We start from the raw sequence: 24,301 nt of genomic DNA on the forward strand, positions 1-24,301 counted from the left end.
GCATCTTTCTAAGACAAAGGAGAGGGAGATTTGGAGACAGAGATACAGGGGAAAGGCCACGTGAGAGGGAGACAAGGACTGGGGAGGGGCCGCGACAAGCCAAGAATCGCCAAGGATCGCCGGCAACCACGGGAGCCGGGAGGAGGGAGGCAGGATTCTAACCTAGAGCCCTAGAGGAAGCATGTCCCGGCCTCCGCCTTGATTCGGCACTTCCAACCTCCAGAACTGTGAAAGAATAAGCGTCTGGTTTTTTTAAGCGTCTGGTCGTTTTTGTTACGGCAGCTCGGGGAAACTAAAGACAGGTGCCCTCTCTCATCTCTGCAGAACTGCCTTCGGTCCTCAGTCTGCTCCCTCGCAAGATGAAATTATTTTCTCAAATCAACGCTGCCCTCTTCACTGTCATTCTCCAAGACATGCTCTCCTCCAGAGTCCTGTCTCTGCACCCTCGTTCTTGATTCAAATCTCTAGCAGCCATCAAAGTAGATTTTATAAGATTCTGTCCTTGGCTCTCTTTTTCTCTCTACACTCTACTTTAGAAAAGATTTAATTCTTCTTGTGGGTAACTTCCACATCCTCACCTCTGTGGCCGATTTTGAAATCTCCCAAGGCTGGGACCCACGTTTCCAAGTGCCTGTAGGACTTCGCTATTGGTACCTCAAAATTGTTGTTCCCAAACGTGGGACCGTACAACACAAATGGCAAACCCTAAGGTAAACCATGGACCACTGTCAATAGTAATGTTATAATGATATTCTCTCATCAACTGCAACAAATACACCACAGTAACGCAAAATGTTAAAAATGGGGGTGGGTACGTCAGAACTCTCTATTTTCTGCATGATCTTTCTGTAAACCTACAACTTCTTTAATCAAAAAAAATTATTTTTCCCAAAGCAAGTTCATCTTCCCTCCATTACACTCGCTTCTTCCTTTCTTCTTTCTTTTCTCTCTTAATTTCATTACCATCCTTCCAGTTACCAAGCTGAAAACACCAGGTGGTCTAGCCTCCCTTTTCCTCATCCTTTATCCAACTGAGCCCTGGCTTGTTTCCTCCGTGAAATCTTGACATCCAGTCTTTCTAGTCTCCCTGACTCAACCTCTGCCCTACTTTCCAAGTGACCCCTGCTCCCAAATTTTTTCTAAAAGATGCAAACAGTTGGTGGATCTGGGTACTTGGTGGATTTGGATATCTGAGTAGAGGGTATGATGGAGTTCTCTGTACAAGTTTTATATTATTTTTGCAACTATACTATAAATCTGAAATTATTTCAAAATAAAAAGTTGAAAAGATACGCAATTGCTCCCTTTTGAAAACCATGTGTGCTCCCCAAGCCTGATCCAGGCACCCTTCTCACTGTGCCCTGCACCCCAGCACACCACAGGCTCCTGAGCTGAGTTTGGTACACGGCACCATCCCTCACGACACTCTGTAGCAAAGCAGGCTTTCAATCAGGCCCTGGGGAATTGAATCAGCCACTTTGTGTTCAACATCTGCCAGTCATTCAGAGCTGGAATTTGGGACTCTAGTCTGAGAGCCAAAGGCTGTAAATGACTATCTCTGAATGCATCTGAACAGCTGAGTAAAATATCCTTGATTTCAAAAGGAAAAGCTTTCTTGAAGTTTTTGGCAGTCACCAAACCTGTTTCCTTATCTTTAAATAAACAGGCTAACCTGGGCTTTGCCAGAAAGAAACAGGCTTAGGCTTCCATCCTCTTCTCAGGTGTGTTTACCCAGGAGAACACTTACCTAGGGGCAGGTGTGCTTACTGAACCAGGGTTCAGCCTAACCATCCTGATAATTTTCTGTCCTATTATTTCTCACTGTCAGTGAAAATACATTACAACCTAATGTAGGGATAGTGTGCTGGTTTGAAACTGTCATGTATCCCAAAAAGGCCATGTTCTTTTGATCCATTCCTGTGGGTGTAGACCTATTATGGGTAGGATCTTTTGATTAGGTTGTTTCGATTGAGATGTGACCCTCTCTCATTCAAGGTGGGTCTTAGTCCTTTACTGGAGTCCTCTATAAGAGGATAAAGGACAGAAAAAAGCCAGAGAGCTTAGAGAGAGAAATGTTCAGAAGGCTTGGAGAGAAAGGCCCCGGGAGAAGTAAGCAAGGACACACAGAAACTGAAGGAGCCAGAACCTGAAAGCAAAGAAACCCAGAAAAGAAGGATCAGCAGATGCCAGCCATGTGCCTTCCCATGTGACAGAGGAAACCCTGGATGCCATCAGCCTTTCTTCAGAGAGGGTATTGTCCTGTTGATGCCTTAATTAGGACATTTTCATGGCCTTAGAACCATAAAATTGTAAACTAATAAATTCCCATTGTTCAAAGCCAACTCATGTATGGTATATTGCATTCCAGCAGCTTTAGCAAATTGAAATAGATGGCAAAGGAAAAAGTATGGTGACATAAAGGACCAAATTTTGGGGGAATTTACATAGTGTTCTGGTTTGCCAAAGCTGCCATTACGCAAAATACCAGAAATGGATTGGCTTTTATAAAGGGGATTTATTAGGTTACAAATTTACAGTTCTAAGGCCATAAGTGTCCAAACTAAGGCATCAACAAGAGGATACTTTCACTGCAGGTAGTGAAGAAAGGAATTCACTGCCTTCATTGAAGGAAGGCAGATGGCATCTGAATAACTCTGCCAGCTGGGAAGGCACGTGGCTGGCGTCTGCTTGTCCTTTGCTCCCGGGTTCTGGTTTCATAATGGCTCTCTCCAAAATGTCTCTGGGCTTCTGTCTCTCTTAGCTCCTTTCTCTCAGCTTCTGTGCATCCTTGCTTGTTCTCCAAAGGTATTTCTCTCCAAGCATCTGGGGGTCCTCTCTTAGCTTCTCTGGGGCAAACTCTGTGCTTCGTCTCTTGGTTTAGCATCTGTCTGTCTGCATCTCCAAGTGTCTTGGTCTGTGTTGGTCCCTGAACTCTCTTAAGGACTCCAGTAAACTGATCAAGACCCACTTTGAATGGGCAGGGTCACACCTCTATGGAAATAATCTAATCAAAAGGTGTCAGCCATAATAAGTCTGCCCCCACAAGACTGCAATAAAGAACCTAGTCTTTCCTGAGGTACATAACATTTTCAAACCGCCACACAGACCCTTGCAGTTTGATGGGGTGATCATTTTCCATGTTCTGGACTCCCTCCTTCTAATGAAACAGTCTAAGGAAGAGGTTCTCAACCTGGGCTGCACACAGGAAGCTTTAGAAAATACTGATGCCCCAAAGTTCTACCCCTCAGAGATTCTGATATAACTGGTCTAGGGTGCTGCCTGATTAGCAGGATTTTTGAAAGATTCCAGGTAAAGTTTAATGAGCAGCCAGTGCAAAGAACCTCAGGCATAGAGAAGCATGGGTTTCTCTCTCTCTCTTGCTATTCTGTTGCCTCACGCTAAACTCATTCCCACTTCGCCTTTTCCCCTTGAATCGTGCCAAAGCCAGGTCTTCCTCATCAGGTACTTGAGGAACTGATTAGTCAAACTTAATTGCAGACTTCTGATAAATGTCATCTATTTGATCTGGGTCCCTTGTTGCAAGACTATTGAAAGTCCCAGTCTGCCTACTGACTGCTATCTCTCTAGCACTGAGTCGCTTTCATGCTTCTGATATCTTCATCTAAAACAGGGGTAAAACTGTGGATCTTTGAAAGATAATATACTGAAAGCCCTCTGGGAATCAAGTGACATCAGCTGGTTTTTTAAGCAATTGGCTATTCTTTCACAGAGAAGGGTCAGATGCTAAAGATTCATGGTAACAGATAAATCCATGAGTATAGCACTTATTACTAAAATGAAATGCTTTGGACAGCTCTCCAAAGTTCTCCATGGTGTTGCCCTCCCCAACCCCCACAAGTGCAGGAGCTAGCTGAAGTCACCATGATGGGCTGCCAGGGTACACAAATCATTTGGAACCTCAAATCTTGAATCTGCAAATTGATGACACTTCCCATGTGTGACCTCCCCAACATTATTTAACTCACTGGTCATGTGGGCTGACACTGCTATAGTGACACCAGCTCAAGATGCTCTGAATCTATGGGAAAGTTTGTTTAAGACCATATTAATAAACATCTGGTCAGAAAACAAACTGCTAAGTGGTTTCTCCAGGGTCATAAGGTCTTTGACCCCATTATGAGAGTGCCATTTAATGTGTGTGTGATGATGAGGCAACATGGTCACACTTGAAGAAAAGCTTTCAGGAAAGTTTGGGAAGTCGCAACAACTCTAAGATTTTTCAGATTTTTTTTCTACATTTTTTTTTTTTTTTTTAATTTGAAAAGTGGTGTTTCTCTTACACTTATACCAATGTAAAGCAAGACACTTGCTAAGTTGGCATTTGCAATGAGATGGACTGTGTACTTGATATTCCTCAATCCTGGCTTGACTCTCCTTCCTGGGGCTTCATAGTAAAGCCCACTCCTTTCTTCTTTCATGCAACGGAGAACTGCCCATACACTAGCCTCCAAGTTTAAAAAACGTACAAAGCTGGAGCCCACTTAGGGGCATCAGAGAGATCACTCAGGCCCTAGAAGTGTTGGCTTCAAAACTCAGGGCAGCTCTGCTTTCCCTACTCAACTGATGCTTGAATCTCATGGTCTGGAGATCACCTGACAGGCAAGACAAACTCACCCAGTGATCCTTTTGGCCCTACAGTTCTTAGATGCCCCAGAGTCCGCTTGAAACCAAATTCTCCCCTGTAGTGAGGACGCGGTATACAGTGGGTTCTATTTCTGCCCAAAACACAGAAGCTTTTTGATTTTTTTTTTCCCCTGGCATTCAGCCAATGCCTATTTAGTAGACAATTGATCCCCATGTGTTGTCTACATGTAATTGTCTTTAAAAAATAAGAAGAAATTTCCTTAAAAGGTTCTGTTTTAGGTAAGGGTACACTAGATTATGCATTCTATGGTGTGCAAAGTCTTTCCATGTTTTTTGTACCTCCCTCTTCTTCTCCATGCTTAATATTTTATTTGGCATTTAATGGATCTATTTAACACTATTTTAAACCAATCTGCTATTGATGGACATTTAGCTCAATTCCCATCTTTTAATCCTGAAATGAATATTTTTGTTTATGTCATTTCACATATTGAAATATATCTTTAAGGTAAATTCCTGGAAATAGGATTCAAGGTCAAAGAGTGTATGTGTGTGTGTATGTGTGTGAGAAAGGGATAGAGTGCAGGTATGTATGTTGTTTAGGGGTTTGTATTTTTCAAAAACCTTTTAAAAACTGAAATATAATACAGGAAAACACATGAGACATATATGTACTTAACAAATGATTGTAAAGCAAGCACCAGTGAAATCACGGCCTAGGTCAAAAAATAAAATATTACCAATGCCCTAAAGACCCTTCACATGTCTCTACTCTTTATAACCTCTGTCCTCCCTCCAGAAGTAACTATCTTTATTTTTGTGATAATCATTTAATTATCATAAAAAAAATGTATTTTGAAGAACTGGAAACAACAAAAAAAATTGAAGATCAACTCTAAACATATGTAGAATTTAACTGAACATCACTTTAAGGTTGGCTTATCTTAAACTAGTTTCTTGTCTTTTATCTTTGCTCATGACCTCTGCTTATCAGAACAATACAAAAATAACAGTAGGGAGAGAGAGAGAGAAAGAGATAATTGTTATACTCACCACAGGGCAAGTCGTTGCTCAACTTCCTTGAGAAAACTAGTATGAAATTTGTGCAAAGGTTCAAAATTCGGGAATATGAGACTTTTCAGTGTTTCGGACATGCAGTCCTCTTTGCTCACTGTGCTCTGAAACCACTGGCAATGGAAGAGGACACACTGTGAGGTGTAAAGAGTAATGAGGAATGTTTGCAGCTCTTCAACGTAATGCTCAACCAAATGCATTTGGAGGACAGAGGACTTGGCTAGATTTTTAACATCTGGGAGATCAGTCACTTTCCTTGTCCACTCCGGCACATGCAAGCATTTCAGGAGCATACGGGCTTTCCCTTTCTTTCATGAGATGGGGTGGGAAGCACCCATCTCTTATATTATTGCTTTCTAAAATTTACTACCAGTTGATTGTTCAAACCAGGAAAAATCTCTCAAATGAGCAAATACTCAAATCAAAACCTCCATTCTGGCCAACTTGCTGGATAATCACTTATTTATGGCCACTAAATAGTCTCTGCTTCATTCCTTTAGAAACTGTCAGCTCTGTTCCTTTGTTAAAACGCTGAGCACAGACATGGCCAAACCAGGGCGATAAAGCCCTCACACAAGGTCACCCGGCTCATTGAGGCGAGTTGGCGTTCGAGTCCACAAATGACGCCAAGCACAAGAAACATCCAAGTATCAAAAACTCAATGGATTCCAATTTACCTCCCAATTGGCTAGTTCCTTCCCAGAATCCAGGGCTCAGAGAAACACTGCAATGTCCTGAATTAGTTTTAAGACTGAACAAGACTGTTTAAAATAACAAAAGGCAGTCTTCGGGCAGATTTTGCTGACATGGCTCAATTTATTATCAAAGATAAAATGAGGCTTCTCTTCAACTCTGAGTTATCCCCCGACAAAAAGAAGTGGCTACATTGGATGACGGGCAAAATCTGAGCACGTTCTGGATCAGGGCACGCAAACTGCAAATGTTGTTTTATAGAAGTTTTCTCTACTTTAGAAACTTACTTTGTTTGTACTTTAAAATCATGATTATAAAAATGTGTATAGCACATATTCCAAATTTATATACTGTAAATGTCCCATTTTGATAACCCAGAACGAAAAACCTTCTAATTGGAGTCAGAGAACTCAATATTTAATTAAAAACAGCTTTTCACATAAAGCAGAGTATGTAGTTGATATAAAGGATGTAATTTAATGCGTTAGGGGAAATGCTAAACATACCGAAGTGATGACTTCAAGATCCTTCAGACAGGTTCTCTCGGTGGTGGAGACTTCTTTCGCAATGAAGTATGCTTTGTCAGTTGGGAATCTCTGTAAAATCCATAGAAAGAAATCAAGACATATTAATCATTTTTGAGTTTAAGTCTCTGAGAATGTCCTGATTATAAGACAGTCTTGATAAAGCAATATATTACTAATATATGATTTACTGTTCATTGGTAACACAGCTAAACTCTTATTTTCCTTTTTGGATGTGGGTGAGAGGAAACAAGGGGAGAGAACAGATTTCTATGATGAGACTATAGTCTAGGAATGTTTCCTTATGTAAATAAACCGTCCCCAAAAGGCCTCGAACACAGCCACCACTGAGGACTATTCATTCAAAATTGGGCACCGGAAAATCTAATTAATTAGTAAAATGAGAGAGTGACACAGCCTCAAGGAAGTAAATAAAAGAGAAACTACAGCGCCCTTTGTCCCGGCGGCCTTGGGCCGTCAGCGATGATGTTCAGGAAATGCAAGTCATGTCGTTGTTGGGAATGCAAGTGGCAGCCGGACCTGAAGGGGACACGGGGCAGGAGCAGCCGCTCGGCCATCAGCTGCTGCTCCCGTTGTGACCTGATTCCCGAGGGCCTCTCTGTCAGCCGGGCGCCGGGCAGCCCAGGCAGGCCAGCCACCAGGATTTGCTTTTTTGTTTTCAGGCAGTACGGAAAAGTAAGCCTCTTCTCTGCTGCCACCTCGCCCCGTTCCCACCAGAGCCCGTCGGGCACCTTTCTGCGGGCGTCCTCGTCGTCGTCCGTCCTGGGGCACGCCTGGTCGCTCAGCAGCGGGCTGGCCAGCGGGGAGGCCTGCTTGGCGTCGGGGCTCAGGCTGGGCGACAGGGTCACGCTGACGGGCGCCGCGCCTCCCTGCGAGTTGATGGACAGTTCCGAAAGGTGAGGGCTACCGGTCAGGGAGCCTGTTTGGGGATGAGAAGTTTTAAAGAAAAAAAAAAAAAGTAATTCCTTCTGGCGCCTGGTTTCTACTTACAACTTTCACCTTTTCAGATCTTTAGAACCTTGACTATCATAAGTCAAACTCAGTGCTCTTAATTATTTTCTGTCTTTTTCCCCTAAGTTGCAGCTGCCTTAATATTCAAGAAACCATAGTAGGAATAATTCAACTGTACCTGACAAGGTACAGAACTCTGCCTAGATAACAATTACAATAGTCTAAAAGTATAGTGTATCCAAAAACAGCCTCTTCATCTCCTAGCTACTGCCTTTGCTTCTAAGAATTACTCAAGAAAGACTCAGTGTCTATATCACAAGGAGACATGGGGGGAATGACTGGAACAGAAAACTATACTAACAGGAATCTAAACGACTGCTACACTTAGGACACACTACGTCATGTAACACTGGGTCACAGCTAACAGAAAGGTAAAGCAACTAACTCTCGAGTCTACAGAGAACAGAAGCAAGCTTGTTATACCTGGTGATGTCATTCCATGTCTCACTGTTCGGGACAGAAACACTAGCATCACATTTACATGCAAAGATAATCATCGAAAAATGCAAAGTGGAGGTCATTACATTATCACAATTCTCCTTCTTAAGGAAAAAAAGTGACAGGTAATTAAATATTCCTCTGAAAAGGGCAGCATGTTAAATAATATAAAAATGTATATATTACCCATTACAAGTCAGCCAAGGTAGAGGATATGTACATGAAACTCTTTGCCAACATAATTTTGCAAATATCTATCACTACCCATTGAAGCTAAATGGGATGCTTAAAAAATACCTCTGAGATTTGCTTTTGCCTAATAATTAAATTTATAATTCTAATGCAGATTTGCTAGTGTTAATATCTGGTAAACAAAGCCAAAGTAATCGATAGTCCTGTCTGTTGACATTTTAAGGAAAGACAAAATAAACACTTTTTCCATTTTTCAAAATATGCTTTTGGCCTCATTGCTACCCAGCCCACTGGTAAAGGATCTCCAAGAAAAATGTGAAGTGCAATTTTCTGGGAGTTGCCCTCATTTTCCTGACATTTATTCTCTCCCTCTGGGTCCATCAAAATCCACTTTGAAATCACAAGATCAAACAGTCTACAATGGAACTGATGAAGTTAGAGTAGTGAGTCTAATTCCAGTATGAGCAACCCATGGAGAACCTCCACCTCCCCACCCCCCACTCTGGTCCCAGGTCCGTCAGCTAGATGTGTCACCAACACAGATGTGAAAAGCTGCCACACCTGGAAAAACAATCAAAAGCACATGTCCTGCCCACTGACTGTCAGTCAGTACAATGATCCTTGAGTAACAAGATTAGAAAGTGTGAGGAGAAAGCAGATCCAAGAAGTTTGCACTGTTAAAATCTCTCAGAATACCTCAGTGAAATGAAGACCTAGTATTAGTCAAAGACCCAATCACCCCACACACCACCAGACCCAGTAAAACCCGGAGAAAAAGGCCAGAAATTGCTTCACAAATGTCAATTTTATTGACACTAGTACACAACTGAATACAACAATTTCAGAAGAACTGGAACTTGTCAAATAGAAATAGTGAAAACAATTAGAACTGCAGTTGTTTCAAGGTACTACACTATTCTTTTTTTAAAAAATCACAAAAAGAAAAATGTTATCACTACAAATAGGAATTAGAAAAGAGAAATTCTGGCAGTCCGTCTGGAGATCAAAACATTTCGTGCATTTGTGAGTCGCTATTTTCGAGTAACTGTTTCTTACTTCTCCACCACAGTCTGGCAACACGTGGGGCTTACCTTTAGCACTCCTGGGTGCGTGAGGTCAGGGGAGGTGGTTACAAATGACCACATGCTGGGCCTTGACTGTGTAGTGACGTAGAACAGAAAAGGCATTCACCTCAGCAGTGAAAGAGATGGAGCCAGGAATAAAACCCAGTGAGAGGCTATCTTGAAGCAGGGAGCGGGACGTGGGGGAACAAAAACAATCAGGCACAAATCAGCCACTGGACGGCATCCAGCAATGGTAAAAACACACTGCCATGTTGCACAGGAAAGAATCACGGTGAACATACTCAAACACAGCCAGCCACTACCACCCTCGAAAGGTCAGAGACTATGGCCCTGGTTGAATTCTACCCGGAACACTTAGATTTGGAAGACCAAGGAGGCTGAAAGGCTGAGGACAGACTATGATTCTAAGAGAGAGGCCTCACTGGTTGGAAGACATGATACATTCCAAAAAAGAGAGCAATTTAGATTTGGGAGCATCCCCATTTGAGTAAATGAGAGACAGGATGCAGAAAGTGGGGCACTAAAAGTGAATTTCATGCCAACCTGTGGATGTAGGTAAAAACATGGGGCAGCTCAAGATCAGCCCACAGGTTGTTGGGTGAAAGCCTACTGTAGCCAAAAGGTAACACAAATGAGTAACCACCTATTTTATATGTGCGATGCACAGATTTGGGGGACAACCAAATCAGTTAACCAATTTTCTTTTCCCGAGAGGCTACTTAAGCTGGCTTCGAAGGGCCTATGAAAGGAAGGGCTATGGGTGTATTTAAACAGTCACACTGATAAATATCAAGTAGTCTGGTCTTGAAATCTATAGGCAATTCTAAGAAAAAGTCTGAAGCTCTAAAGTTCATTTTTGGTAATTTGAGCTGTATCCATGGAGAATAGGTTCCTTTCTCCCCTTGCAGAACCTACCTAGTTGAGGCTTTGGAAGTAACTATCAACTGGTGATATGGTCCCAACAGGAACAGGGAGCTCATTTACCATTCAAAAATCAGTGAAATGTGCTGACAAGGGTAATTAGCACAATTCAGCAGCTTGATGAGTAATTAAAATTCTCTCTGGACTTTGAGCTTGTGGCAACATAGTCTGTACAAACTGGTTTCCACTTTGGACCTGCCCTAGGGAAAGTGCAAAGAGCTGTGGGTAGAGAAAGCCAGTGTCTGAGGTTACAGTTATTAGAACTACAATGGAACCAGATTTCACTGAAGTCACCTGTTTTACAAAAAAGCAAGCAAACTTGGTTGTATTGTTAGATGAAATGAACTGGCTTGATTTATACAGCATTAAAAAGCCTGTTTAGATCATGTCGTCTGTTATCCCCTTTGAAGGCCCAGCCCCGGGCAATGGGGAGAGGAAACCGTGACAGAGGAAATTGTGACACAGAGCTTACCCCATGCACTGAGGTATTTTTAAAATAATCTTTTACTTTATTCCAAATTAACACCAAGTAATTTCTTTCATCAAGGGGTTCTAGGTAAAGCATTCTGGGTGACCCTTTAAGAAAGCACCTGGGCATTAAGGCAATGGGTAGAAAGAAGTTTAAAAAGGCCCTGCAAGTCTGGAAGCCAATTTTTTTAAAAATTTACTTTTCCTATTTCCAGAAGTTTTCTGAGGCATTCAGTTGTGTTTCAGATTAATAACTCTCAAATCCTTCACCTCTTCCCCCCAACTTCATGGCTCTAATTCCCCCATTAACCTGCAGGAGGAGAACCGAGTTTAGGTCGCCCCCACGGACTGGAAATGGCTTCAACTAATACCGTTTTCAAGGGAAGCATTTCTGGTAATTGCTTTTTAAAATCCTTTTAAATGTATACATTCTCATGGCACAAACAATTATGCAACTTCAAATTACTACAGCTGTATTTATGGATTTCAATTTATCAGCCAGCCCAGAAAGTAGCTTAGGTGCTCTATCTTTTTAATTTAAAATACATTCATAATTTTTCCTGGCTGCTCTGGGGAAGCTGTCCTTGCAGCATCCCCCACACTACAGTATCTCCTGATCAGCTCCTCTTCAGAGGCACTGAAATGCATGAGGATGACCGTACACAATCAGCAGACCAAGCTCAGGCCTTCCTGCCTCCTTCTGATTGTGCACGAGCTGCGTATTAACCAGCCGTTTCCTCAGATTGTATTAAATGCTTAATAACAAACTCACAAAATTCTGAGTAAAGAGACATTTCTAATCTACTTTTTGTGTAATAAAAAATGATATTCCTAATACTTAGTTTTACCTGTACTGTATTTTAAACTGGTCAATAAAATGGTAATTCCTTTTTTTTTTTTTTAAATCACATCAGTTTTATTTTTTCTGTTAAGGATGGAACTAGAAAACCTGACAACAATTTTTAAAATAGCCATCCACAATAGGTTGGTTAAATATTTAAATACTTAAGAATGAGAGTATTGGTGAAAATGAAATACTAATTGCTTTCTCAATTCCTACTTCAAAATTTCAAAAGTGCAATTATTAAAACATATCTATGTTCTTCCTCCAATATTCCCCTAAATGTAATTATTTATTACACAAGTTTCTAGATGCTACTCATGTGTCATTATTTGTCTCCTATAATTTGATTCTAAAATATGGGAGATTTTATTTCCATGTACCCAAAATATGCTCCAAAGGCACACATAGGAAATACATTACAGCTGTACGTTTTTATCTTTTTTCTTTAAGGCCCTTTTAATATCCATAATCTCTCCCTACAAGAGAATACAATGAACTCTCCCTAAAGATTATCTGCATTTGAAAAAGTTTCAAAAAAGATCAGTATTATGTTTAATAATGGGCAGGCATCTAACACTCAGGATTTCCTCTATTCTGATATCTAAGACCTCCCCCACTCAATGAAATACGTGAAAATAATTGGTAGTGTTTTATGAAATTACAAGGTTTCACAAGAAAAACCAGGTTATCGGATTACCAATATTAGCGATGTTCTCCTCTTCTTGTTAACTTAAGTTGTTGAGGACAATGTGTATATGCTTCTTAGACCCAGTTCCTTTAAGAAAAGTTTTACAAGCAGCTAAACATCAAGTTAGCAGTTCATCATCAAGCAATTCAAAGAAGCAATAGCAATGCAACTTGCAGAAAAACTAAAAGGAGAAATGCTACTAATGGAGAAATGATAACAAATGCACTAGCTTGTTCTTACTCAGGGAAGAAAGAGAAAGGGAAATTCTCCTTTGTTTGAACATGGCGGCGGCTGTGGCGGCAGTGGCAGTATTTGGGGCAGGGAACATGGTGCTTCATACCAATGAAAATTATCTTGTACTCAGGACAAAGCTTCAGCCATCAGTGGGACAGAACAGTTAAACCATTGACAGTTTTTACAGCAAGATACCTGTTAGGACAAGTAAAAGCCTCTTCAGTTTAGATTAACCAGAGATATTAATACCGTGCATACAGTTACATCAGTTTGGCTTTCCATGCTTAAAGAATCACCAAGCTCACTGTTATTGGAGAAGCCAACAATCGTCCCGGTGGCCTAAATCCATGCTTTACTGAGATAGTGCACTCCTAGGCAATGGAGAGAAGATGAAACCAGACAGAATCTGTGAGAGCTTACATTGTGGATACACATCAATACTCAAAACAGCGTATTGGTCAACTGGTACTCAGCTATGTGAGGTCGTCCCTGTGTGCTCCGCCCAAATAAAAAAAAACACACAACTAGTTTTTCTTATAGATGTGATCTATGTGAAGTTTTCTAGCCTCCATTTAAACAGGGGTTCACATTCAAAATGTGGAGGCCTGTCCTTTGGTCAGCCGTCTGAGCTCACCTATGTAAGCTGCTGCCACAGATGCTCTCTGTCTCCATGAGCCTCCCCCCCCACCAGCTACAGTGATCCTGCTAACTTCCAGAGACCCCATGCCCCTGCCCCTGCCCTGCCCAAAGTTCAAGGTGCAGGTCTTACTGGAAAATGCAATCAGAAAAGGAAACCCTTTTGTTCATCTTCTCTTTCCCCACCTTTTGTGAAATGTGGTACATACGGACCACCCAGCATGCTTCGTGTCAGGGCTTGTTTAGTGAACAGGATCACTGTATTCTAGAGGAAACAGGTATTCCAAGTACAAACTGGTATTCAGCAGTGTAAAAAAAAACAAAACAAAATGAAAAAAGACATCAGACAGTGCTCCAACAATGCAGGGAACAGAAGATACACCATGCTTGGAGGATAAAGACAGAACACTGGAAAAAAAAGGCTTTTTTCTCCCAGATAGGTACATGCTGACAAAACAGTGCATACAATGGAACAACAGAAAAATGTTCTCTCAAATTTATTAAACAAATGACAAAAATGAGAATGAAGTCCCCAGACTTTTCTATTTTAAAATTAATTTGGTGTATTAGAAAATTTTAATAAAATATATTATCTATAGAGTATTAAATATACACACAGAAAGAACAGAGGGAGTTAGATTACTAATACAGGCCAAGCTGTGAGGTTTGGTTAGTTAGGTTTCTTTTTCACATCAACTTTCTAAGCAGAAAGGGGAGGAAGTAAGGGATTTAGTCCATCAGCCAGTTTAGGTGCTTACGGAGAAAGTAAGTGTATGTTCATAAATACGGAAGACCTGTCTTTGGTCTTTCTATAAATCACTGCCAACAGAATGACAACTGCTTTGTTTCTTACAAAGAAACTCCCAGGCCCAGGAAAAAGGAGTTGATAGCCCTGTTTCTTGAGCCAAAAAGTCCGTCTGTGAGTAGGGACAGGTTCATTACTGCACCCTTCTACCTTCTCCTGCTTTGAGCCAGTTCAAAATCCCAATTCACAGTGAAGCAGAACTACTAAATAAGAGCTCCAGGTACCACTTCCACCCCCAACTCTTCCTCACAGGAGAGTTAATCACTGTTAAAATGTTTTTACATGAAAACACACAAACAGTCCTCGCTCCCTTTCCTTAATGCCCTTGGTTTGTGTTCTCTTTGCATTTTTCAGCGACTTCCAACTCCTCCGCATTCTCAAATCACTGGGCCTGGACTAGCAGCAAGAGTCAAGAATCTTCCAGTACCAGTTTCCACAATTGCACTAGCAGCCTCAGCTTTACAGAGCTAATCTTTTAGACTGGATCACAACTACACAAGTAGTTCAGACAGCCTGTGTCAACAGTTGATTCTTAATCCTCCCTACTTACAAATACATAGCTACCTCGAGTCGGGACATACCATGATCCAGAACTCACACAAAGAAGCAAAAGAGCTGCCTTCTATTTAAAAGTGATAATCAAATGGTAGAGGAAGCCAAGTTGATGCTGAAGGCTGGGTTTCCAGGGCCAAGCTGTGATGTTTGAGCCATTCAGTCTCCTGATGCTGAAACTGTCCTGAACAAATCAGATTCCATTCAATTTTTTAAGCTTTCAGGAAAAGAACATTTCCTAATTCTTTCCTTGCTTCCATCAGGGTATATAATTGCTTTCCTTAGGAAAAATATTTTCAAGTTCCTCATGCCAGACATTTCACCTAAGATCGTTTTAAAGTGATGTGCTATTTTATGAAACAGAACTTTTTTTCAAAACAAGACTCCACCCCTGCCCCCCAAATATATATACACAAACAAGCATTTATACCCTTTGTTCAGAGGGGGATTGGAAATCTCTTGCTAGGTTATTCAAGGAAATCACAAGCAGTCCTTTTAAAGTATGCATCCAAACAGGTGGCAACCAGGCCATATTTAGATCTTTGATGCCTAAAATGGTAGGCCAGATCAGCACATGGAACAATTTTTGCTTTTTATTACTTTTTTTTTTTTTTTTTTTTTTTTTAAATAAAAGAATTGCTACATTAAGTAGCCTGCTAATTTTGGTCTAAACCGTCATGGCTTCATTTTAAATACCAGCAACTGGTGTTCGAGGTGTGCACAAGTATTCACTAGAGACTCCATTTCCCTGCATTAAGGTTCACTCAGTTAAGAAGAAACAGATGGGATTAAACTAACAAGGAAAAAGCACTGCCAGTAAATTCTTCAATGTCGCCAGAGAAAATTTCTTTAATCACTTACTGCTCAGAAAAATCCATTCAATTGTACCTTTCCTTTCATATGTCTTAAAGATTTGGCTGACATGGCTAGATGCAAAACTCAGAGAGCTACCAGCAACGGATTATTTTGAAATGTTCACCTCTTTAAAGTTCAAAGGAACAAGCTCGATTACAAAGACTACATAGAAAGACTCTTCGTGCAGTTCAATTTGTAAAATTTAACAGCACAAAAACAGACGTGTACTATGAAACTGGAGGAAAGCCATCCTGAGAATAACTAAGTCCATGACTCTCAGAGAAGGAATGTTTAGAGTACAAGGGAGAAGCCCTAGAAAAAAAGCCTTTCTTGGGAATTTTACTCTGAGAGCTCTTAACAAAACTCTGGCTAATCTGAAAAAGGCAGAGAAGTGACTGAGAAAGAAGCAAATAAACTCAAAATAAACCTGATGATTAAGGAGACCTCAAATTTCTTAATTTAAGGCTTGTCTACCTGGAACCCAATTACTGGCTAATGGAGAAAGCTTCATCAAGTCCATTTTGCACTGTAATAGGGAATAATATCTTAAGTGGAAAAAGTTGATTGAAAGTAGGTAAACACTATGATTTATGGACAATGACAACAGTTTCAACTAAATTTATAGTGATGGTTTAATGCTGTAATTTTTTTCTTCCTTTAGGACTTGTTTGACAACATGATCAAGATGATCCCAGGGCTTTTAATGAGCAGATTGAGTTTCTGATTCAAATTCAGAGCAGACTGGGATTCTGTATACCTGGTGGAAATTTTGAGAGGCTTGTACTGAATTTTAGCTTTGCAGGCCTGGGGTTTTTTGCTTTTTTTTTTTTTTTTAGCACTGCTTCATTTGAATCTTCAAAGACGTTCTTGAGAATTAAATTAGCATTATTTACATTTTAAGTGTAGACCATGTGGCCCAATTTGGTGAGATACATTTGTGAGAAATTCTCAAATATGAATAACATATGTAGGGAAGAATCTGGCCCACTGACTTCCTTTAATTAAATGTCTGTCTAATAAAATATTGTCAATGGCATAAAGATGACTGTCAAAGGAGCTGAAGCCATTCATTTTGGGTTCTGGAACTCATTAAGAGCATTTCTTCATGCTAAAAGAATTTCTTGCATTTTTATTTTGTCCTTTAACAACGGCAGTGAGAGCAACAACAAAAGGGTCTACCATTTCACATTTTAAAATAATATCCAACAAAAGATATTACTGCAGGAAGGCCCTTTAGTAACCCTGAGTGGCTTCAAGATTTCTGTTTCTAGATATGGTTGGTCTTACATCTGTGCCCTTAAGATGACGTCATAGACCAGCCCTACAAAGGTCTGTTGTCCTTGTCGATTCAGCAGACCCATATACTAGCTATCGTCCTCCCCTAGGGGGGAGATGGTTCACAGGTCTTGAAAAACCCCTTTGGAAATGTGAATATATTTGCAAGTTTCTAATCTCTGCTACTCATTCATCACGCCCAATGCCATCTCTTGTCTCCCCCCATTCTTAGTACAACTTCTTGCCTGTGCATGCCCTTCTCCTGCCACACAGTGAGTCTCTGGAGGCTTGGTGAGCCCTGGGGGACTGCAGACTCGCAAAAGTCCGGGCATGTGCGAAGTGGAATGGTGGAGGCTGTTGGCTCTTCCCGCGCTCTGCATGATGGCAGTGGGGGGAAAGCTCCACCAGGCCCAACGATTGCTTAAGTTACCTCTCTGACCAATGCCCCAGAATCTTTATTAGTGCAGAGGCACTAGGCAATTAGCAAATGTTCTCCGCACGTCAGGATATGTAGCTTTTGGATAAACTATACTCCCTCTACTTTAAGCACCATTAATTACACCAAGATTGTTACTTTAGTAAATACTGGCCAAGATGAAGAAACTGAGTTGGCTTGGCTGGTACCAAATCAGTGAGAGGAAAATCATATGAGCAACTCTAAAAGTGGGAAATCCTGTCAATATAGAAATGAGTATACCCCCATTATCAGCGGCTTTTAAAACACTTTAGATAAAAATCACTTCTTTAAGAAAAAGCAAAACAAAATTATTGGAACATGTTTTGCTTTGGGGGGGGTTACATTTAAGGACTTGAATTATATGCTGAGTAAGTTAATACTTATTGCTCATTCGTATTTCATTATCTGACTGTTGTATCACAAGAGGTAAAAAGAAAACTAATTGGAACAAACCATCCACACAAATAAAACACAGGATTCCAAACCTGACTCTGCTTAACTCACATTTGACTAAACTTTTATATAGCAAATTGACATATTTTTCTAAGTCCCAAGGAGAATATGCAAAAACTTGTTATAACTGCAAAAAATTCACAGTTTAAAAAGCAGTGGTTCATCCCACGTATGACAGACTGTAATTGCCTAAGTCAAGTCTACATGCTCCCTGGTCTCAAATCTGATTTTAATTATTAATCCATGAAAGATTTTCCAAAACTAAAACATGGAATCAAAAACGTCCTATTGCTCCAAGATGTCACATAGAGTAAAACGCTGGAGTCTGGACACCAAGGTTCTTGTTCCAGCTTTGTCATACAATAGCTGTAGGACCATGTAAAATCACTTAACTTTGTCAGACCATATCTTCTCACTCATAAAACGAAGGTTTGCCCTAGATGATCTTGAAGGTCCCCGCCAGTTTTAAAATTCTGTGATTCTGTTAAATATATAAATCTAAGGCAAGCTATAAATACACTACTTCAATGAACACCTTTCAAACTATTCAAAAATCAATTTGATTCATCAATCATGCACTGAATCAAATGAGTAGGAAAAGAAAACAAAGTATGAATAAAAATGGATTAATTCTTGAGAATCTTTAAAACAGCCTTTACTGACATTCATGTGGACAGATAATCATTTGCAAATTACAAGGACAGTCAATACTTCTATTTGTTATGTACTGCTGCCAAATTCTACTCAGTTTCCTGACCATGCTTAGCTCTTCCCTTATGACAAAACCATATGATGAGTCTAGTAAGGCCATCAGCATAGCAGCACATCAAGGAATTAATATAACCACAACTCTCCTCAATAATTTTGTAGTTATTAAGGATCTACAAAATGTATTCTACAATATATCTTAAAAAGAAAAGTACCAAAGGTTGAAAAGTACCAAACAATAGGCATTAAGAAAGATATTTCATTTATGATGCTTTTCTTACTCTGCAAGCAAATCAAAAGTTTAGCTAACACTTTCAACATATTCCACTAGATTCTAGAAGGCAATTATATCAGGATGAGAAGTGACCTGGCTATCCAGTAGAATCATCTGGGGAGCCCAAGCCACACCCCCGGCCAATTAAATCAAAACCTCAGGAGCCTGGGCCCAAGTATCACCAATTGTTTAAATGTCTCAGATGGTTTCAACATGCAGCTAAGGTTGAGAAACACTGCAAGTAAAAACCAGGCTCTTTAATCTAAAATACAGGACTGCTGGGTGAAAGGCACTGGCATAGGTGGGCAAAATTTAAGTAGAAGTCAAATCTCTCACTATTCCCACTTTCTTTTTTACTGCTCAGAGAAACATCCAGAAGTCATTGTTCCCAAGAATATATGCTGTCCACAAGAGTGTGAATGTTAAGAATGTGCGTAAAATGCAGCAGAGAGGGATGAGACTGGGAAACCATTCTTCCCTATGTCGTGCACGATTCAAAGGCAGGCATTTAGTGTGCTAACCTCCAGGGACAACAGTCCGACTGCAAGGCACGACTTCCTGCATCACTCAGCAGCATCTCTGGGTTTCTCCAAGAGATTCTGAGAGACAGTCATGACTTCTTCAAACATAACAATTTCATCCACAACTACAAACCTGAACCAAATTAGCAACCCCAGTTAAAATGACAGTCCATGATTTGATGATCTTTATAGCATCCCATATAAAGTCTGAAAAGCAGAAATAACCCTAAATTCTTCCCAATAATATATTCATTATTCTTGACAAAGATTTTGCCAACACTTGATCTCAGCTAGCAATAAATTTACATTGGGCCTTGAATTTTGTCAGTTCCTCACTTCACGAGGCACAGAAAAGAAGCCCTCCTTTTAAAGTAGGCATGGAGAAAGCAAAACCAACACCTCTTCTGCAGTCTCAATGATACTTCAATCTAAACTCTCAACCAATAGGAGGCTGATCTGTATATATAATTGAACACACACAGAAAATTTCCACATAAATATAACACACTATACACATTACCAGATTCATAATAAATTGTTTCTTCCTAGCTTTCAACCAGTAAGAAAAGAAACTCCCGGTAACTTGTCATTATGACTTCCTGTTTGTCTTGTCCACCTTTTTTTTTGGAAAGCAAGCCACCATGTGAAGTTTTGTTTTTCTGAAAGATTTCAGGAGTCAGGCATACCCTATCCAAACAGGTGCCTGCCCAACATTTCCTCTAACAATTATTGATTAAAAATGAATGAGTCACCAGAATAGCTAAACCCTACTGAAACCCTGCACTCATGACCCCAGGTCGCCTCCAGCCTCTTCATTCCTCCTCCTCCCTCTCCTCTCTCAACTGCAGGCCCCCCAAGGAGTTCTTACTCCTAGACATGGAAGGGGAGCTCAGCACTGCTGGATTACCATACGTGAGGGGCTGGCTCAAAGGGGTCCCCATTTCAGAGTCCGAATCACTGGATTCAGTCCCACTGCTGGCAGAGGTCTCGGTCATGTGTAAGGGCGCCAGCTGGTCCTCTGAGCTACCGGCACACACTGCTGATGGCATAATGGGCATCTCTGTGGTCAGACCCACAAGAGGCGCCCCATTCGCCAGTGTCCTACCATCCGACGCAGCCAGGTTGGCCAGTCCTGCTTTCTCCTGACCCTCAAGCCCAACTATTGCCTCTGGAGTTGATGCTGCCTGGCCTAGGATGAGCGGATCTGTCTCTGATTTATTATATCTACTAGGAAGGTTCCGCAAGTATGGCCTTTGCAAGGCAGGGGAGCCGTTTTCATAATGGGGACCCCAGTTTGGGAGAGTGTCTTCTCCCATACTTCTCTCTCTACTGTCATGTCCGTTTTCAGAGACATAACCTTGAGACCCAGTCCTGTCCCAACTCATATTTGGACTTGAGCTTCTGCTGCTGGGAGACAAGGGGGTGGCCAGGGGGCTGTGACCACCCGAGCCCCTGAACATTTCATCTATCAGAGAGCTATGCCTCGGGAGTGTGCAGCTCCCACTTATATCAAAGGTTATATCTGCTGAATCGTCATCAATGAACTCTCTGGAGGGAGGCCTGGAAGACTTTGCAGAGTGAGGGGAAACCCTGTGCCTAGCCTCTGTCTGCCTCTCGTCCCTGGAGAGCAGATAAACACCACTGGTCAAATCACCCTCATAATTGTCATTTGTTTGGGACCGTGACTGGGATGCTTGTTCTCTGAGAAGGTCAGATTCACTATCTACATCACTGCAGTCAATGAAAGGAATGGAAGTGCTGCTGCCTCTAGCAGCCCTGGATGCTGGACCTGTGCTTGGCTGCTGGGGCTGAGGTTTACTCTGCTGGGTCCTATCCTTAACGACCTCCTCCTCTTCTTCCATCGGAACTACGATGGCTCCATCTGCCTTCTTGTTACTCGGTGGGCTCTTTTGCAGAGAAGGGCTTTGGTGCGGCCCAGAATCTTCAGCTGAAACTTTCAGTTCCTTTCCTTGCTGGCAGCTCCGGCTGCCCGGTGATTCGGCACCTTCTCCAAATGTAAGGCTGGCATTCTGCTGAGCCTGGGTGGGGCAGGGTCAAGAAAAGGATGAAGGCGGGTGAAGAGAGAAGGGAGATTGTTACACCAGAGCTGAAAAAAAGAAAGAGAAGTCAGAGTCTCATTTAAGAACATCCCTTTACGCTTCAAGTGGCCAAAAGGATTGCCAAGTAAAGGCTGCCCATCAACAGTGTTAGAGCAAAGTGGGCTGACAATAAACCCACACTCAAAAACGCATGGTTGGTCATTATCCCAAAAGTTCTTCCAGTGTGGAAGCTGATAATGCTGGGGCCCCAGCAGCACAAGACATGCTCTATTTCTGCTTTCTAGGACCCACAATTTCATACTGAGTCTCAGAAGTTCCTAAGGAACAAGAGATCCTGTTAGCCCAATGGGGGCTGCACAGGAGGAAGTTTGGGCAGAAGAGGGAGAAGACATCATGGGTCCCTAAAGGCAAGTTAATGCAAATTTTAGAAGAACGACAAGAACCTTCTTTGCTTATACTTCTAAAGGTAGAAGGGACAGGTTAAGTTTTTTGTTTATTTGATTGTTTTTACATAATGTTCCTCCTCAACAAAGTTCTTATTCTCTCTTGGAGAAAACCCTGAAAACTCATTCAGAAAACTCCAATGCAGGAGTGAAAATATGTCTTGTTGCCAACTGTGGTCACTGCTCCGTAACACAAACCCTGGGAACTCACTGCTCAGTTTTGTGCCAATGAAGGGTCTTGACCTTGGCATCAAACTGGCGCTCCACCCATCAGTTGCAAAGCAGGTCCCAGTCTCCTCACCCATGTGGACCCATTTGGCTGCTTGGTGAGCTCAGTTCTACTGTTACCTTTGATGGTTCCATTGCTGAGATGAGTTCAGGCCCAAAGAGCAAACGTCTCCGTGACCGAGAGCACACTCAACGGAGCAAAAGATGAGAAGTCGGCAGAACAGAAAACCCTCCAGAGCCTGCTAAGCCCAGGCTGGGGTGTTAAGAGCGCAAAACTTTTGTCTGGTCAATGCCAGGGCACATATCCAGGCTCTCATCTGTAAAAACTCCCCGAAGCTTTGTAAAGTACAAGGAACTTGAAGCCCTGCTCTGAAGGACAGTGCTCACTAGAGCAAGTTTGGGGTGAGAAAAACAGAGATATACCCCTTACTTGTTTTGGCACTTCTGAATTCGGTTCTGAAGGCTGTGTAGCAAGGCTCCTGATGGAATGAATCTTGCTGTGTTTCCTAGGAGAAATCATATAAAATAGGTAAAGCTATATGAGTGGGGTTTTTTGTTTGTTTGTTTTTAAGAAAAATAGCAGCACTGTTAAGCCCTTCCTTAATAATGAAGGCACCCAAATTAGTTTTCCTAAATGCTACTTGGGAACAGACCTGCAGTCATCCTTTTCATAACATGTCATGGTTCGGAGGCACTGAAACCTTAAAGAAGTCCTCAGCACTCCCCTGTTCCAGTTTTAGAGGTGCAGCTGGTTAAAGGAGCATCAGACATTTGGCTATAACTTTCCAGTTACTGGAAGAGGGAGAAGTTGGCTGGACTCTTACAGGCTCTGAGTTGCAACAATAGTCTAATAATATGAAATTAATTCATGTATTTTGGGTAATTATTTTCTACATCAGCTCTGCAATGGAGATTATCACCACCAATCCGCTAACTCTTTCAAAGCATGAAGTTCACAGGAGAAGGCCTGCCTTATGAATGAATTTATAGACTCAACAGTGGAAGGAACCAACTGTAGCACCAAGCACAACTCTCCTTTACCTCTTCCCTTTCCTTAGTCCACCTAACACTCCACCCCCATTAAATAGGTATTAGAAATTTTTCAGATGCTTAAACTCATGAAACTGTTAACAGAAATTAGATTCCAACGTACATAAACAAAATGTGACATATACACACAATGGGATATTTATCCAGGGGCAAAATAGGAGTGAAGTTCTGATGCATGCTACAACACAGATGAACATGGAAGCTATCAGGTTGTGTGAAATAAGCCAGGCAGTAAAAGACAAATATTGTATGATCTTGTTTATATGAAATACCTAGAAGTACCAAATGTCGTGGACTGATAGTAGATTACAGGTTACCACGGTGTAGGTTTGGAAAGAGGGGAAGAGGGAGTTATTTCTTAATGGGTACAGAGTTTCTGTTTGGGGAGGTGGAAAAGCTGAGGTAAAGGATATAGTGATAATATCACAATATTGTAAATATTATTAACATTACTGAATTATACACTTGAAATGATTAAAATGGGAAATTTTGAATTATATATGTTACTACAATTAAAAATTGTAGTAATTCCAATATGCATAGGATTTTCTTTAAAATAGTACAAATTAAGACAGAAAAGGCTCTGGAGGATCCACATTCTGAATTAGAACAAGAACTGGTCCACTTCTTACATGATACTCAAAAGGCTAATCAGTTACTAATCATCCAAAAATAATATTCAGTTTGTTATATCTAAAGATGCATGCAAAAAACTTCCTGTACATATGTTTCTAGATACATGCCAGGAGAAACGACCCCAGGTTTCCAAGAGGAGAAAACATAAGGAGGGCCATAGCATGTTTGTTCCAGCAAAATCAAAACAAAACACTGAAACAACTTCAATGGTTATCAATAGGGAAACCAATAAAAGGTAATACTTTCATAATATTACATGACACTTAAAATTTATGTAAAAACAGGCTAGGTTTAGAAAAGAAAGATGCAGAATTATGAGCAATGTGATACTACTTATCTAAATGAAAGTGCACATGCAAATCAATTCTACATATTGTTTTTGGTACACAAATATATATATATATATATATATATATATATATATATAAAAGAAGAAACAAAATTCTGGCAGTTGTGGCCTCTGGGGAGAAGGGAAATAATGAGAGATTTTTGGTTAAAGGGGGTTTTAACTCTATCTGGAAAATAATAGCTACAAATAAAAGAAAAAACA

General features: G+C 41.0%; 1 protein-coding gene across 2 annotated transcripts in view; it reads right to left on the bottom strand.

Moving 5' to 3' along the window:
• Positions 1–24,301, bottom strand: part of FARP1 (FERM, ARH/RhoGEF and pleckstrin domain protein 1) — a 355,492-nt gene that overhangs the window by 46,468 nt on the left and 284,723 nt on the right. For both annotated transcript variants that reach the window (XM_037800491.1, XM_037800490.1), the window contains 5 exons: positions 22,496–22,571; positions 21,124–21,373; positions 7,649–7,836; positions 6,879–6,968; positions 5,659–5,792 (listed from right to left, as the gene is read on the bottom strand). In XM_037800491.1, the coding sequence (XP_037656419.1) occupies positions 5,659–5,792; positions 6,879–6,968; positions 7,649–7,836; positions 21,124–21,373; positions 22,496–22,571 (738 nt within the window). The remainder of the gene's footprint in view (positions 1–5,658; positions 5,793–6,878; positions 6,969–7,648; positions 7,837–21,123; positions 21,374–22,495; positions 22,572–24,301) is intronic.

Source organism: Choloepus didactylus, chromosome 12 (genome assembly GCF_015220235.1).
Source record: "Choloepus didactylus isolate mChoDid1 chromosome 12, mChoDid1.pri, whole genome shotgun sequence".
Lineage (NCBI taxonomy): Eukaryota > Metazoa > Chordata > Mammalia > Pilosa > Megalonychidae > Choloepus > Choloepus didactylus.